The following is a 15,451-nucleotide window of genomic DNA, read 5'->3' as shown; positions in this document are numbered from 1 at the left end:
ACCATCCCTCCTCCTGACATTCTTGGGCCTTACTTTGTCGTATCAATTATCGAGTCCCACACCTCTGATTTTCAGATATAAATTGACCTTCATAAAGCGTAGTTAGTTTGTGAAAACATCAGCTGCTCTCCTGGGAAATGAGGGAGTGAAAACCAGCTGCTCCGTCCGCCCAAGTATTTAGACTTTGTGAGAAAATCCTTCCGTGTTTGGCCATGGCATTAACAAAATCACCTTCACGTTTATTGCCTTTGCAATAGACTTATGGCAGCAAATCTAGAGCAAACTGTCAATTGCCTCATAGTAAGACATTTTGGGAATACTTTGATTCACATTCTTGACGAGAAATAGATGCCACTTTGCTTGACTTTATCCAAGGGTAAAAAAAAATCCAGCTACCAGGACATCTAAAGTTCACTTATGTGTTTAATCCATACAAAATCAGAGGTGTAACAAGGCAGGGTTACAGTAGGTATTCTTAAAATATGACAGGATATCACAAAGCATAACAGTAACCAGATTTAACAAGATGAAGAATCTACAGCCGGGCCAGTGGCTCTGCGGGGCTGTTCACTCCGTGCCTCTGCCACTTGGGTCTAACATTTGCTATTCAGCAATACTGTCGTCTTGGACGAATGAAATTTTTATCTGATAATAGCACTAAATCAAAATGGTCCACCAAAGTGATTACAATTCATTAAATGGGAAAGAAAAACCCTGAACAATTTAAATGTTTATAGACAATATTGTGTTTTTGTACAACTGTATTGCTCATAGTTTTTAAGCTGTAAAAATTGTGGCATTTAAAGTGCTTTTTAAAATCAGATCTAGTTGTTTAGGTGAATCAAGCGATGCTTCGGGATTCAAACTAAATCATTGTTTGACTATGAAGGTCATTAAACAGTCACAGATCCTGATTCATTGGTCTTATTTTTAAAAAAGTGTCATAAGAACATCCCAAAATGCACACAGACCTTTGTTTGATTATGCTTCCCTGCTTTTTTTTTCTTTCTCATGTGAATACACATATCACTGCCAGTAATCGTGTAGATACTAAACAGTTTAATTCAGAGCAGGTCAAGTGAATTCCACACGCACACAACTTCCTGTAAACACAGATAAAAAGGACTGGATTCTGAGGAATAGTCTGTGTGGGAATGAAGTTATTCTCCTCAGACCTGCGCTTATTGGTGATGCACATCCTGCAGGCCGTTATAAATCATAACGCAAAGTGCTTGCAAAATATCTGGCGCTCACGAGGGTTGAACTGACGTGACCTCTCGTCTCGGCTTAACGTCTGTGTTTCACGTCTTGTCCTTTTCCACGTCTGATAATATCTTTGTGATTTAAGGGACAAGATAAAATGGATGAATTTTACCATTTGATCCGTGATGGCTGTGAAAATACACAAATCAGTTTCGGAGCTCATTTGCTCTACATCTGAAAGAGCCGGCTGGACCTCAGCAGGGAAGTGAGTTAGACTTAAATAGACTTAGATTTTTTCTATCAGTTTTCCATTACGCATTTGTGGTTACAAGATTTGGATGTGGCAAACTTGTTCCCATGTCACGTTCCAATTACTGGAACCCGACTTTAATTGGCTCTCTCTTTTCTCTACTGGCAAACGTCCACGCATTGTTTCCATCACTCTATCTGCTGCATAAACAAAACCCCCGGACACAGCCCGCTGGATCATCCTCCCGTTAGGAGGCTGAGACACGATGGAGGTGACTGTACTGACGTCTGAGCTAACAGAAGAATTCTGTGACGCCGGAGTCGTGTGAAAGTCCACCTCACCGTCTGACTCCGCTGTGACTGGACTTGTCTCTGAGTGGCTGAACGCAGGAGTCTGCCGTTGCACTAGACGACATGCCCTTGGAGATCCTCGCTCCTCCAGGTCCTGGTTGTCCAAGGGTTGAATCGAGGTCAAACCGGTCTTGGTCGTAGACACTTAGAGATGTTTACCTCCCAACCCAAGAGGCTCCTCCACTTGTGAACTGAACTTGCATGCCAGTTGTCTTGGATACAAAACGATTGCAATTCCTCAGACTAGAGGAATCTTCACACCTTTTAATACTGAGCAGCACAACACTGTCATTTGTCCTGCACCAGTCACTCAGGACATTTAACTATTGTGTCAAAGGGTAAAATAACATGTTTAGAGGCCTGTTGTTCTCACTGAGGCTTGACTGTAGTAACTCAATTGTAACTTGATTACAGTATCCTCCACCTGACTGAACAAACCCCCTGACACTTATGTAAAATTGGAAACAACATCAACATACTGTACATTTGTCTGACACCTCATTTTCCATCCAGACACTCCTCTGTCTGCTCTCAGCATTGCATCTGATATTTTGCTTTCACGATACAGAAGAATCTTGATATTTGTACTGACATGGCCTATTTCACAGTTGTGCCAAATCGCTATTGTAGTTCAGTTAACAATGAATCGTACAATTTTTCTGTCTGGCTTTCGTTTATTTTTTTAAAATATATCTTTAACATCAATTTTCATGACATTTGGCAGATGCTTTTATCACAATTTACTATGATAATGCTGTGCTTAAATGTGCTATAACAAATCAGATCCAAATTATTTTATTGACCCTGAAAAGCCATAACTCAACAAATCTCAAATCTTTGTTCCCAACAGGACATCGGGGAGCTGATGAAGACCGACAGGCCGGACTGGCAGAGCGTCATGCAGTACGTCTCTCAGATCTACAAGTACTTTGAGACCTGACCGGTGAGGAGGAGGAAGAGGAGGAGGACCTGGAGCCCGATGAAGACTGGAGGCACCGCAGCACTTTTCTGCCCCGTCTGTCAGCACCACCTTCACCACACATACAGACTTCTCGTGCTCACTGTTCCACACTAGAGACACGACGGAGAAGCAGTTCAGTTCCTGGGGAATCAAACTGTCGTGAAGGTCAAAGTGTCAGCTGAGCATCTGATTCAAAGACAAGGGGAAGCAGACAAACTGATTGTGGATCAAAATACGATTCGAGCCTCAGAGCAGTTGACAGCACAGTTGAGAGAGAGGATTAATGACGGTACAATCTTCTTATCCCTTGATATTGATTTTGAAATAACCTCTTTTTTTAGATAATGTGACTTAAATGCATACAATCTTTGTCACAAACTGTCTGAAAATTTGAATTTCCCATCAGATCAAATGTCTCAGTTGCTCCTGGACTCAGTCCCCGTGCTACCCGGTGCCACCAACACTTATTATCAGAGCCGTTCGTGAATCAAAACCTCCGTGGCAACGCCCTGACTTTTGTGCCAAGTCTTCTGCCAAAACATGACTTATTCAAGACGGTCAGAGTGTAGTGTTCGGTCTCGGCGTGACATCACCTCTCACAAACCAGTGTGAACTCCACTTTTGTTAAATTTGGCTTTTTGTTTTGCTGAAATGTTGCTAAAAAGAATGGACACAGAGTTCTCATTGTAAACTAGCTGGAGTTTGAAGGTATTTGAAAACGGACTGAGTTTGGGTTGAGCTGAAGCCTTTTTTATTTTCCTCTTTAATCCTGTATCTTGGTTTGTCTTGGTTTAAAAAAAAAGAAGGAGATAGACGAACCACGGCTGCCATCTGTTATGTGACATTCAAATGGTTTAATACTACGAGAGCTGCTGAATAGTTTTGTAGAAATATTTTTTATGAAAACTGACTGATCTCTATGTTTGTGTTGTTCACTAAGGATTGACTCGGAGCATTGTACCGTATCTGCTGTGTTGTTCCTCCATCGAAAGTCTCTCCACCACTATGGTACTGCAGCAGCTCTGCAAAAAAACACATCTCTATATTTCGCATGCCATGTTAAATTATGAACGAGAGGGAAACTTGTACATGTGAGAGCTGAGGCACAAGCGGGCTCTCTGTGGCGTGGTGTAGATTGAGCCTCTGTTTGCAGATGCCCTGGTGTTTTTGGGAGATTATTAAAGTGTTTATTTATTTATTTACTAGACGTGCATCCTGAAAAGTGAAAAAACGAGGACAGAAATGCATAAAGTTTTTTTTTATTGCCAGATGTCAGATGCCTATTGGATGAATATTACTCAATAAAGAATTCTCAAGTTTTATTTTCAATCATTCTCTTTTCTTCTTTTCATTCCATGGGGGATGTTTCAACACAAAGATGTCCACTTGAACGCGTTAGTTAACCTACTGTTTGAATGTGACAACTTCTCATTGTGCTTCACATACATTCCTGTATCTGGCTGAGTTGAAGCTGCTTTCCCACTGTTCCCAGTAAAGCCCAGTGTGCCAGGCCTGTAAGACCTTTGGGGAGGCAGGAACACTGATTGAAAAAACATTTGCTTCTGCTTTTCACAGCGCAACTTTTCGAACACAATTCAGTGATGGAGAGAGAATATCTGAATGTAGTGAAATCAAAAAAAAGATCAAACAAAAAGCACACTACACCGAGTCTGTTTGGTAAATATAAAGTTTTTTTCCCCTCTCAGCTTTGTTATAATCATAAGATAGCCATCCAGTAATAACACCAATCATTTCAAACACAACACGCCTTTCCTCGGGTTTCCATTGATTCAACATACACATACTTGACTCTCGTCTCTGACTAATTATCGCCGCTGTGTTTGCGTCATGGCGCAGTGGTGTCCGTGCGCCTCCCCCTCGGAGCGCCTGGTGTTGGGGGCACACCCGCCGCGAGCTCGGTTCCTGATTGAAACGAGATGCGCCCTTGCGCGGGTGCGGGTGCCGCTTTGTGTTGTGCACACAAGACACCGTTTACATTAAACGGAGAGCACGTGGCGGCGGCGGCGTCGCTGGATGCGGTTTAAGCGCGTAATTACGCACGGAGAGCCACTGACGCTCGGCCGGGACTCCACCATTATCAGCCACTTGTGACCGCGCGCGCGTGTGTACGTGTGTGTGTGTGTGTGTGTGTTTTGGGAGTGGCCTCTCTGTGAACCCCCCCACCCCCCCACATACACACACACACGTTTTGTCTTCTTCTTGTGTATCTCCGTCCACTTCCAGAGTTGTGCGCCACAGACCCGCGGATGCCGCGTGAACGCTCCACCGCTCGGCCGCCGCCGGTGACGACTCCCGGACACGACGCGCAGGTTCATTGAGGGGAGCGCGAACAGAACCCGGCGACGTTAACACTCGGATGAGCACGTCCTCGCTTCATGACGCAGCCACCGCGACTTGTGTCAAGTTTGCGATGCGGGAATAAGTGAAGTGAGCCACACAGAGTGAACCCCGTCTCTCCTGCAGATGGCTGGTCGTGCAGCTCACACTTGTGGAATACTCCAGGATTGCAGCAGAAAGACTTCTCTGCCCCTCGGGGACTAGGAGCCGTGTTGCGGGGGACCCGTCCTCTCCGAGAAACAAACCTTTGACACACTCCCGCTGAGATGGATACGTTGTACATCTCGATTGAAGTAGCAATTGCTGTTCTCTCCATATCCGGCAACGTGCTGGTTTGCTGGGCTGTCGCCATCAACACCACTCTGAAGAACGCCACCAACTACTTTCTGGTGTCTCTGGCCGTGGCCGACATCCTGGTCGGTTGCCTCGCCATCCCCTTCGCCATAACCATCAGCGTCGGCATCCACCTGGACTTCTACGGGTGCCTCTTCCTGGCCTGCTTCGTGTTGGTGCTGACGCAGAGCTCCATCTTCAGTCTTCTGGCCATCGCCATCGACAGATATCTGGCGGTCAAGATCCCTCTGAGGTGAGAGCTCGTCTAATCTCCCCGAGCCGATTAGGACAAGACGGGGAAGGAGCCAGGAGGGGAACAGTCACACTTTGCTGTCTTCGAATCAGTTGGTCCTTGGAGCCCAGTCCGAGAACGACTGTGACTTGAGGTGGCCTCTTGAATCACATGTTCATATACATTTCTGCTAAATAATCTGAAATAATCCAAAGGGACTATGGTGATGCAAAATCCAGGAAATAATTCAGGCGATCATAGTGATAAATTCTGCCAGGAAGAACAGTACTAAACTTTGTACAGGAAAAAGCTGTCTTACTTTCTTTATTGTTTAATGTAGGGGCCGATCGCCAATACTTGAGTATTCCCCAGTGGAAATTACGGCCATGCCCAACGCTGATCCAATGTTGTCATTGTAGAATACTGGAATCCAGGAGCTGGAAGATCAGCATCCGCTCTGTGATGTCATGAATCCTTTTCCTGGGAAGATTAACGCCTCTTGTAAAAATAGGCAGCGCATATTAACATGGACTTGTAATCACGTGATACCTCTCTAAACATTAAATCTGGTGTCAGGGACGGACTTAACAAACACTCTGAAGTGTCTGTTTTATAAGCATGATGTCACAATCCAAAGGGTTTAGATGTCAGCTTCAGGTGTGTGTCTGTGTGTGTGCGTGTGTGTGTCTGTGTGTGTGTGTGTCTCTGTGTGTGTGTGTGTGTGTGTGCGCGCACGTGTGTGTAATTACAACAGCAGAAACCCAAAGAAATCTGTGTCTGAGTACCTGAATAATTTTTAGACTGTTTTCCTCCACTGATGAGTATCTGACTGTTGAGCTCCTGATCTTCTGCAGCTCATTAGAAGATGCAAAGATCCCTCATGCAGCTGTCAGATGTGGCACCTCAGGAGAAGCTGCGCTGGATCAATACCTGGCCACAGTGCGTCACTCCCATTGATCCTGATGGCAAAGGTCACAGAGGTCCAGTGTGCAGCCGCTGAGCATGTCCACCACCGTCCGGCCGACGGAACAGAAACATCAGGCAGAGCGGGGTGGCGCTGCCTGATGTTTCCGTGATTTTGAAAAACACACGCTTTTTAATATCAGACGACATTTTGGCACTTCACAGAGTGATGCCAGAGAGTTGCCAGTTTAGTTATTTTTTTTTAAGGGCAACATTCAGTGCAGTGAATGTCGTGGGCACTGGATGTGTTCTGGGGGGGCTGTTCGTGCCGAAGGCCTGAGATGTGCTGTCATTTCCATTACGCTCAAACATTGGCAAGAAAGGACAGTCTGACACCAGCCGAGTGACTCGTAATAACTCTGAATTTGTCCTTCACTTTTTTGACCTAAGGACTTAAACACATACTCATTCTACCTCATCACACAGAAAACACTGACTCTACAGTTCTTTGGCAGTTGCATATATGAGATTTTAAACATTAATATAGTGGAGCAATGGCGTCCTGAACAGAGAATGAAGTCACACTCCCTCTGTGTGTGTGTGTGTGTGTGTGTGTGTGTGTGTGTGTGTGTGTGTGTGTGTTTGTGTGTGTGTGTGTGTGTTTGTGTGTGTTTGTGTGTGTTTGTGTGTGTTTGTGTGTGTTGGGATCCCAGCTTCTCTGTGCTTTGTTGTGGTAGCTGGTCGGGGCACGTGTGCATGTCGGTGCATGCGGGCCCCTCCCCACGTTAATAACTGAGATGACTGATGAGTCTAGAACGGCGCTCACGTGAAAGTGACCTTCTGGAATTTCCACCACTGAAGAAACCACGCGTGCTTCGGTAAAAAAAAAAGGGCCTCAGACGAAACACCTGAACAAAAACCCCCACTGACATCCACTTAACATCAGTTTTGTCTTCAGTGTGAAACGGAACTTTCTTTAGCTTCATTTCTGGTTTAAATGACTCAGTCATCAGCAGTGATATAAACATGACATCTGGGTGGATACGCACATTTTCACAACTCTTTCCACACTGCGTCGTATTTCAGACCACACAAACACTGTGAACACGCCGGTCGCCTGCCCGCCTTGGTGCTGTCACCCCAGAAACACCTCGTTTTTATACTGTTCAGTCTGTGGGCTACATACATTACAGGAAGGAAAATGCCAGCCGTGTTAACTAACTGCTCGCTGCATTATGTTTTTGTTTGCTCCTCTGTAAGGTAACTTTATTCAGTTGTGCTAACACCTTGCTGGTGATTCTAAGATGTCGCATGCCGAACGTAATAGAGGCTTGATATTTGAGTTTAACCATAAACTTTATAATAAAAAACAAATTGACACATTATCGACAGACATACCGATATTATCGGCCGACCGATGTATCGGCTCTATTCATGAACACACACACAATTTGAGCTGCAGCTCAAATGACATGTCTGACGTGTGTGGTCTTGATGTTATTCTTGCTGTGGGGACCTAAATCTGCACACAGTCACATTAATGGGCCCCGCCTTACTCATGGGGACGAAAAGCAGCTCCCCATAATGTACATCATTCAGTTTTAAAGTGAAGACATGTTTTAATGTTAGAATAACGTTCGGGTTAGGTTGAGGTCAGAGTTAGTCCAGGAAATGACAAGTTAATGTCCTCTGAAGTCATGGAGTTGTCTGTATATTATTGTGTGTGTGTGTGTGTGAGCTTGGCCAGCCTGCAGTCCCCTTGGGGCCACAAATCTCCCTCAGATAAAAGTGTTTTCACAGATGGTTTAGGAAAATGCGAAACGCCAGAACCAGATGTTTTAAACCCTGTGAGACGACGGAGCCGCGCTCCCACTCAGCGCCTTCCTCGAGCCCCCGTCCTCCCCGTTAGCATTTCTCAGGAGAAGATCCTCCGTCTGCTTTGTCCCGCTGTCCTGCCGGAGCTCTCGAATAACATTTAGCCCAGCGCGGACTGGAGAGGATTGTCCCCACCCGCGCCAGCAGCACCGCCGTGCTGCAGCCGCGGGCAGTTGAGCACCATCCTGCCTCAGGCTGCTGATCCAGCGCATTTCATCGCCATCGGTTTGATGGGCAGCGCAAGAGTTTTCATGTCCTTGTTTCAGCTCGTGTGTCGGGGGGAAGCGGATGTGGTGAAGTGTCGCCCTCGATGTAAATCCTGCTTTATACTTCAGCACGCGGACGCTCGAGTGAGGCACGAGGCCTGAGGTGACCCGGGAGACTTCACGGCCGTTAATTGTGGTGCGATGTTCGGTCAAGGCGCTTGACATTAGTTGACAATGCGAGCAGGTTTCCTGGAATGATATGAAGAAAAGTTGAGGTTTCAGGGCTTCAGGTCAGTGTAGCTGTGTGATTTACGATGTGTGGGCTTTTCAGCTTTCTGTAGACTGACAACACTTCCGCACAACGAATACGCTTATGAGTTACTCTTTTCTCCCCTCGGGTGAGACGAGAGGACAGACTTCACCCCTGTGTGTTAAACGTGAAGCTACACGCAGGAGGATCTGTTCAAAGAGCAAAAAGCGGAAAAATTTGGTTGCGGTTAAACGCCGAGTTACGTGGTTGAATAATTTATCTGCTGCCGTATTCAGCATTGCAAATCACACAGTGTGTGTGAGGACTGGGGCTTGGTACTTGACGCCCCTCGTCATAGATTCTTCATGTCTCCCAGTCTACATGAGGCGTGAACACCATTCGTCCGCATGGTCACTCACAACTCACTCGGAGCGTGAAAACGTTACAAATCCACATCTGTGTTTACGTGGTTCCCTTCTCAACTTGCCTTCGTCGTGCTGTGTGGACAGTGATCCTTTGCAAAAACACAAAACACAGTGCGGCTCTGTTTGCGCACACGCCGGTCGGCTGGGTGAAGTATCACATCTTTGTCAGTGTGAGCGGCCACATTGGATTTTGTCTGTAGCTGAGCTGCGGACACTGCTGGATATTTAAGCGGACGTTGTGAACGCTGTGTGTGTGTGTGTGTGTGTGTGTGTGTGTGTGTGTGTGTGTGTGTGTGTGTGCGTGAGTGTGTGAGTGTGTGCGTGTGTGTGTGTGTGTGTTTGTGTTTGTGTGTGTGTGTGCGTGAGTGTGTGCGTGTGTGCGTGTGCGGTCTGGCAGGAGTCTATGGCCCCCGGGCGGAAGCACAGTGGCAGAGAGAGGGGAGGGGGGATGTGTGGAGAATGGAGCAGCAGAAGAAAGCAAAACAAAGATAGATGCCGGCGTGCTGTCGTCATGCCACCGCTGATCAATTGAGCCTCGCGCCCGTTGCCCTGCCTCCCGAGACAGAGCGAGTGGGAGTGGGCGGTGATGTGCAGGAGACTGACCCTCTTGGGAAATGGACCCCGCGCTGCCTGGCTCACTCGAGACTGACGGGTAGAGGGAGGACAAGATGGAGTTTGGAAAGGTGCGGGAGCACGACAGGGTCACGGTGAAGCTCAGAAGTGTAGAGCGCTTTGTTATCCGCGCCCCCCCCCCGGGGGCGACCTGTTCAGCCCCCCGGGGGGGTCGCACAGTTGAATAATTGACTGTTAGCCTTTTTGAGATCACAGGGTTCGTTTTCAGGGTGAACGCCCTCTCGGAGCTGGACTGGGCGAATGATGAAGAAGCCGTGGCGACCAGCAGATACTGGAAGCAGGACTTTGATGGACCTGATGAACTGATGCTCGCGCCCTCAGTCAGAGGCAGTTGATGCAGGTTGAAACCCGCGTGACGTCCCACACAGTCTGGCTCCGCTCTCATCCCTCACAGCCTGTTAAAGGATGAGACAAGTTTATTGTTGTCTTCGTAATCCCTACTTAGTCCCTAAACCAACAATGGATGATTTTATACTACTAACAGATGGTAAACGGACTGTATTTATGGACTACTTTTCTAGTCTCATCGACCACCTTAAGCGATTTGCGGTCACATTCACCAGTTCACACACACAATCACACAGCGCTGCTACATCGCGCTTTTTCGGAGTCAACTTTAAGGGCTCAGTATCTTGCCCGAGGACATTTTGGTATTCGGCCAGGGGGAGCGGGGAGCGAACCGTCTGTTTAAAAAATACGGATAAGAGTGATGGTGTTGCACTGGGTCACGGCACTCGTACATGTAGCCAAGTTAACAACCCTGAACTGTCCATGGGACACGTGGACTGTCAGAGCAAACACACAATTCACTAAAGGGGATTTTAAGTTTATTTATTTTCGATCGCAGCCGTACTCCTGAAAATGATTCATCGGCAATCGACAGAAGCGAACACTGATTGTGTACAAGTGTAGAATTTAACCAAGGATGTGAACATCTGATGTATTTACGAACGCAGTGCAACATATGAGCAATCACGACTGAACACGTTGTGTACAGCTAATGTCGGTCACGTCCCACTGATCTCCTACAGATCTTCCGCTGCACGGGCTGAATGTCTCTCTCTGAAGTAACGAGATCAGTTCCTCAATTTATTTGGAACAGATTAACCGGATTGACTCACTCGCTGGTTATTTGTGGCTGAGCATCTGTGTTTGCGGTGACCTGCCTTCTCCCTCCAGTGCTCACAGCGCCAGTGTGCAGTGATACAGTGGAGACAAACATGTAGACGCAGCTCAGCCATGTTTTACATGGTCTAACGTGAGTTTCAACAAAGTTCACTAATCACATAACACGTGACATATCCAAAAAAAGTTTGGTTCACATTTTCAACAAACATTGCGTTCAATAAGTCACTGTAAGTTAGTGACTCAGATCTTCATGCTGTACTTTATAATGTATTCTACCACAGAGCAAGAACTGTGGGTCGTATCCATCTCTCACACTGGAGTTTTATTTTGTCTTTTCACCGCCGCTGTGGACAGAAAGAAGGATCAGTGGAAGTTAGTTATTTTGTTGTCTGTACGTATGGCCACATAATATTATTTTTAAGCAAAATGAGAAAAAGAGCATTCACGATGAAATGATTATCTACATTTTTTGATCATATAAAAATTCACAAAATGATAACGATTATCAACAAGAATTTGGTCAATGGCTTGTTAACAGACAAGATATGAAAATGTCTTTTCATTAATATTTAAATAATGATTGTTCCATCATCTACTAATGGCTTATTGATGACTGATCATTAGAACACAGCAAAAGTCACATTTTAAGTTCTGATACAGCGCAGTGGAGGCCAGATGGATTATTTCTGTGTGTGTGTGTGTGCGTGTGTGTGTGTGTGTGTGTGTGTGTTCGCACACGCATGTCAGCAGGTGTGTGAGTCATTACCATGCGGCCTCTCGTCTGAATCACATTGAGGAAACGCCGGATTTTGCTTCAGGGGCAGTTCATATGATGTGGACGGTCGGGAGACGACACTCGGTGTGAATCAGCCGCTGTCCGTCTGCTGCTGAGAATTTCACATCATATCTCAGTCAAACGATGTTTCCGCAGGACTCATTCTAAATCTGTGGAGAGTCTAACCAACAGGAAGCCAAGTCAGATGGAAATATCTGACTTTCACTTTGTGTGTCTGTTTGTTCATTGGCTTCTTTCATTTTCAAGTCTTCGTGCAGCCGGTGCGTGTGGTCTTTGAAAGTCCCTCTTACTGTCTGAATATATATTTACTGACATGTCAACCAGCCTCACGCCTCGAGCAAGTTGTACGTAGTCAGCGATGTGTTTGTTGCATGAATGTTGGGCGACACAGGATGTGAGGTGCCTTCAGAGATATGTTAAATCAGGCCTGTCTGTCAGTGATGCGGTTTAGACCACGAACAGCGGAAATTAATGTTAAGTAACACGAGCCTTTAGCTATTTATGCTTATGTTTTTTGTCTCGCTTACAAGCTGTGTACTTTTTTAATCGAGCCGAGGCTGTGTCCTCCCCATCAAGTCCACGTCAGGGTGAGATGAGGTGATGATTAAAGTCCAGATAAATTCTTTTGAGGTTCAGTCGTGCACTCAAACCAAATAAAATAAATTAAAATAAAAAACACTTCCGTCTCTGATGTTAGGACGACGGTGATGCATCATCAATAATACAGTATCCAGAAAACACCATGACAAGAGGCACTCAGCGGCCAAATGAATGCTTTTACTTTTGATAGCTACATTTTGCTGATAATATTTCTCTACTTGAGTATGAGTATGAAAGCAGGACTTAATTTGTCATTGACTATTTTTACAGTGAGGTTTTGGTACTTAGGTATACAAACCCTACGATCCACCATTCCCCAAAACTAAACAATTTCACTGTCAAAAATTAGTTTGGCAGATTTCCCAAAAACACAACACTGTCGAGCGGATCTCATTTCATATCATTTTTGTTTTGATGCACTTATATTGAACCTCGTGTTCTGTGGGTTCGACTGCGCGATATTTCCTACAAAACTTGAACGCAACCAAGCACAGAAATCCACAGTCACACCTGACCAGCCAGACTGTCGCCCCGACTCCTCGTTGTGAGCCTGATGTGCATCCTGCTGCACTGTACAAGACCACTGGGACGTGTCCATCAGGTCACTCCAACAAGCTGCATGTCAAAAAAAAACTATGTCTGTTCTGCGCAAAAGACAAATATTCTGTATGGACGCTTCCACCCAGCGCACAGCGCACTCTACAGATCTGTAGTGTGAATCATTTTACGGAACAGGCAAACCACTTGTTGATCAGTAACAGTTAGGTCACAAAATAACAATCTGCAAAATGTGGGTTTACTTGGGAGTTTGAACCTCAAAGAAAATGAAATAAAGATGGGTATGTAAAAAAAAACAACACATCAGCAAATATTTACGTCAGACAACTGTTAGATGAATTGAGATAACAAAAACAAAAAGCACCCAGGAAACTGTTGACGATGACTAAGTGTCATTCATGTTCACACTGTGTTGCCGTGTTGCTGTGCTTGTTGTATCTATTAAAGCTGAGCCTGTACTCAACCTTTAACAATTTACATGTAACACTGTAAAGACAGTAACCCCCTGCTACTGTATGATTTCTCTAGGTACAAGGAGTTGATGACAGGAAAGACTGCCAGAGAGATCATCGCCGTTTTATGGATCTTCTCCTTTGTTATCGGCCTCATCCCGTTCTTCGGCTGGAACCTGAAGTACTCCAGCTGTGGGAACAGCAGCTCCCGGGCGGACAACGCCACAGACGGAGGAGGAGACTTGCTACAGAGCTGCAAGCTCAAGTGCTTCTTTGAGAGCGTGGTGGACATGCACTACATGGTCTACTTTAACTTCTTCGTCTGCGTGCTGTTGCCCCTGCTCATCATGCTGGGCATCTACCTGAAGATCTTCAACGTGGCCAGGAAGCAGCTGAGGAAGATCGAGCTCAAGTGCGTGGGGAACGGCGACAGCCACCACCACGGCCTGCTGCAGAAGGAAATCCGGGCGGCCAAATCGCTCTCCATTATCGTGGGACTGTTCGCCGTCTGCTGGCTGCCCGTCCACATCCTCAACTGCCTCACGCTGTTTTACAGGGAGCTGAAGAAGCCCGACATCGTCATGTACGTGGCCATTATTCTGTCTCACGCCAACTCGGCGGTCAACCCCATCATCTACGCTTACCGCATCCAGGACTTCAGGAGCACCTTCCGCAAGATCCTGGCCCAAAACTTCCTGTGCCGCCGGGAGGAGCAGTACCTCAGCTCCAACGGCAGCAGACGCAACAGAGACCAAATCCACATGACCGTCGACCCTCTGCTATAGAGTCGCGCCGAGGCAGAGCATCACCTGTGTCAACTGTGTTTCAGCCTCTGAATTTTTTTTTATTTACTGAGGTTTATCATGTTTACAGTACAAGGGTGTGAGAGGCGGAGATGAACAGATGTCAAACGCGCCTTGAATGTGGACATTTATTTATGAATTGTGCCAAGTATCAGGGGTCAAGCAGTGAATTGTTGAATGGTGAGTCTTAGTAACTTTTGTATTGTGAAGGATTTTTTTTTTAAAAACTTAGTTAACTGGATGTGCAGGACTGTGAACAGGAACCACACTTAAAAAATGCTGTTTGTCATTCTGAATCCACCGTTTCCACTCCAAACACGTTTGAGTTATTTTGCCCTGCTATTTTATATTGTCAATATTCAGCACCAGTGTTTAATAATTTATTTATTACAAAACCTTGTCTTTGAGAATGTAAAGATTTAAAAGATTTGTGTGGCTGAATCTGCACTTGTGGACCGAAGGAAGGTACAACATTGGTCATCTATATCCAACATTCATGCTCATATCACAGGCTCAATATACAGAAAGTGTTTTTTAGGTCTTAGGAGCGTAAACTATGGTATTGTTCATATCATATATATACACATACCTTTGTGTGGCAGAGACGTTCTTGAGCTGGTGCTGCTGCTAAACGCCAGTGTCCACAAAAACGTGTGTGCAGGCGGAGTGACGCAGGAACTCTCCTGCATGTGGAAAATTGCCAGTAACTAAATGAAAATGAGGACTAATGCAAGCAAAAACAAGAAACACAGAAATGCTTTTTCTCATCCCATGAATCATCTCTCGTGGCCACAGGGGTCACACATTTTTACCGTGACCCCTGTGGCCACGATCCAGAGGAGGGGTTTTTTCTGCGGCTCCGGGACAAACGGCACGATCTGATTTCAGTCACGCAGACCAGAGACCAGGAGTTGTCCAGTAAAACACACCTGCAGTGGCGCTGCATATCAATTTCCACGTTTCTTAAGACGAAAGCTCAGGAAGTGAGAAACCGATTCCAACCTTTACAGAAATTCTTTCAGCGACTGTTTTGCTTCAACTGATGACTGATGAGGCTTCTGGTGCACATGTATCTAGAGGCTTTCAGAAAACAAAGCACCACTGCTTCCGTTCAGTTAAGTGTAAATGAGGGTCC

General features: G+C 45.8%; 2 protein-coding genes across 7 annotated transcripts in view; both read left to right on the top strand.

Annotated features, from left to right (window-relative positions):
• The window catches only part of specc1 (sperm antigen with calponin homology and coiled-coil domains 1), a 64,077-nt gene extending 59,984 nt beyond the window's left edge, over positions 1-4,093 (top strand). For 4 of the 6 annotated variants that reach the window (XM_035625518.2, XM_035625520.2, XM_035625519.2 and 1 more), the window contains one exon: positions 2,654-4,093. In XM_035625518.2, coding sequence (XP_035481411.2) covers positions 2,654-2,743 — 90 coding nt within the window. In that variant the 3' untranslated portion in view covers positions 2,744-4,093. The remainder of the gene's footprint in view (positions 1-2,653) is intronic. The other 2 variants (XR_004790154.2, XR_004790153.2) reach the window with 1 other exon arrangement.
• Positions 4,094-4,608: 515 nt separating this feature from the next.
• Positions 4,609-15,285, top strand: adora2b (adenosine A2b receptor). Its single transcript, XM_035625523.2, has 2 exons — positions 4,609-5,708; positions 13,590-15,285. The coding sequence occupies exons 1-2, from the start codon at positions 5,389-5,391 to the stop codon at positions 14,296-14,298; spliced, it is 1,029 nt and encodes a 342-aa protein (XP_035481416.1). The 5' UTR covers positions 4,609-5,388; the 3' UTR covers positions 14,299-15,285.
• Positions 15,286-15,451: the final 166 nt, after the last annotated feature.

Source organism: Scophthalmus maximus, chromosome 2 (genome assembly GCF_022379125.1).
Source record: "Scophthalmus maximus strain ysfricsl-2021 chromosome 2, ASM2237912v1, whole genome shotgun sequence".
NCBI classification, from domain to species: Eukaryota; Metazoa; Chordata; class Actinopteri; order Pleuronectiformes; family Scophthalmidae; genus Scophthalmus; species Scophthalmus maximus.
This window is presented reverse-complemented; position numbering and strand designations above follow the sequence as displayed.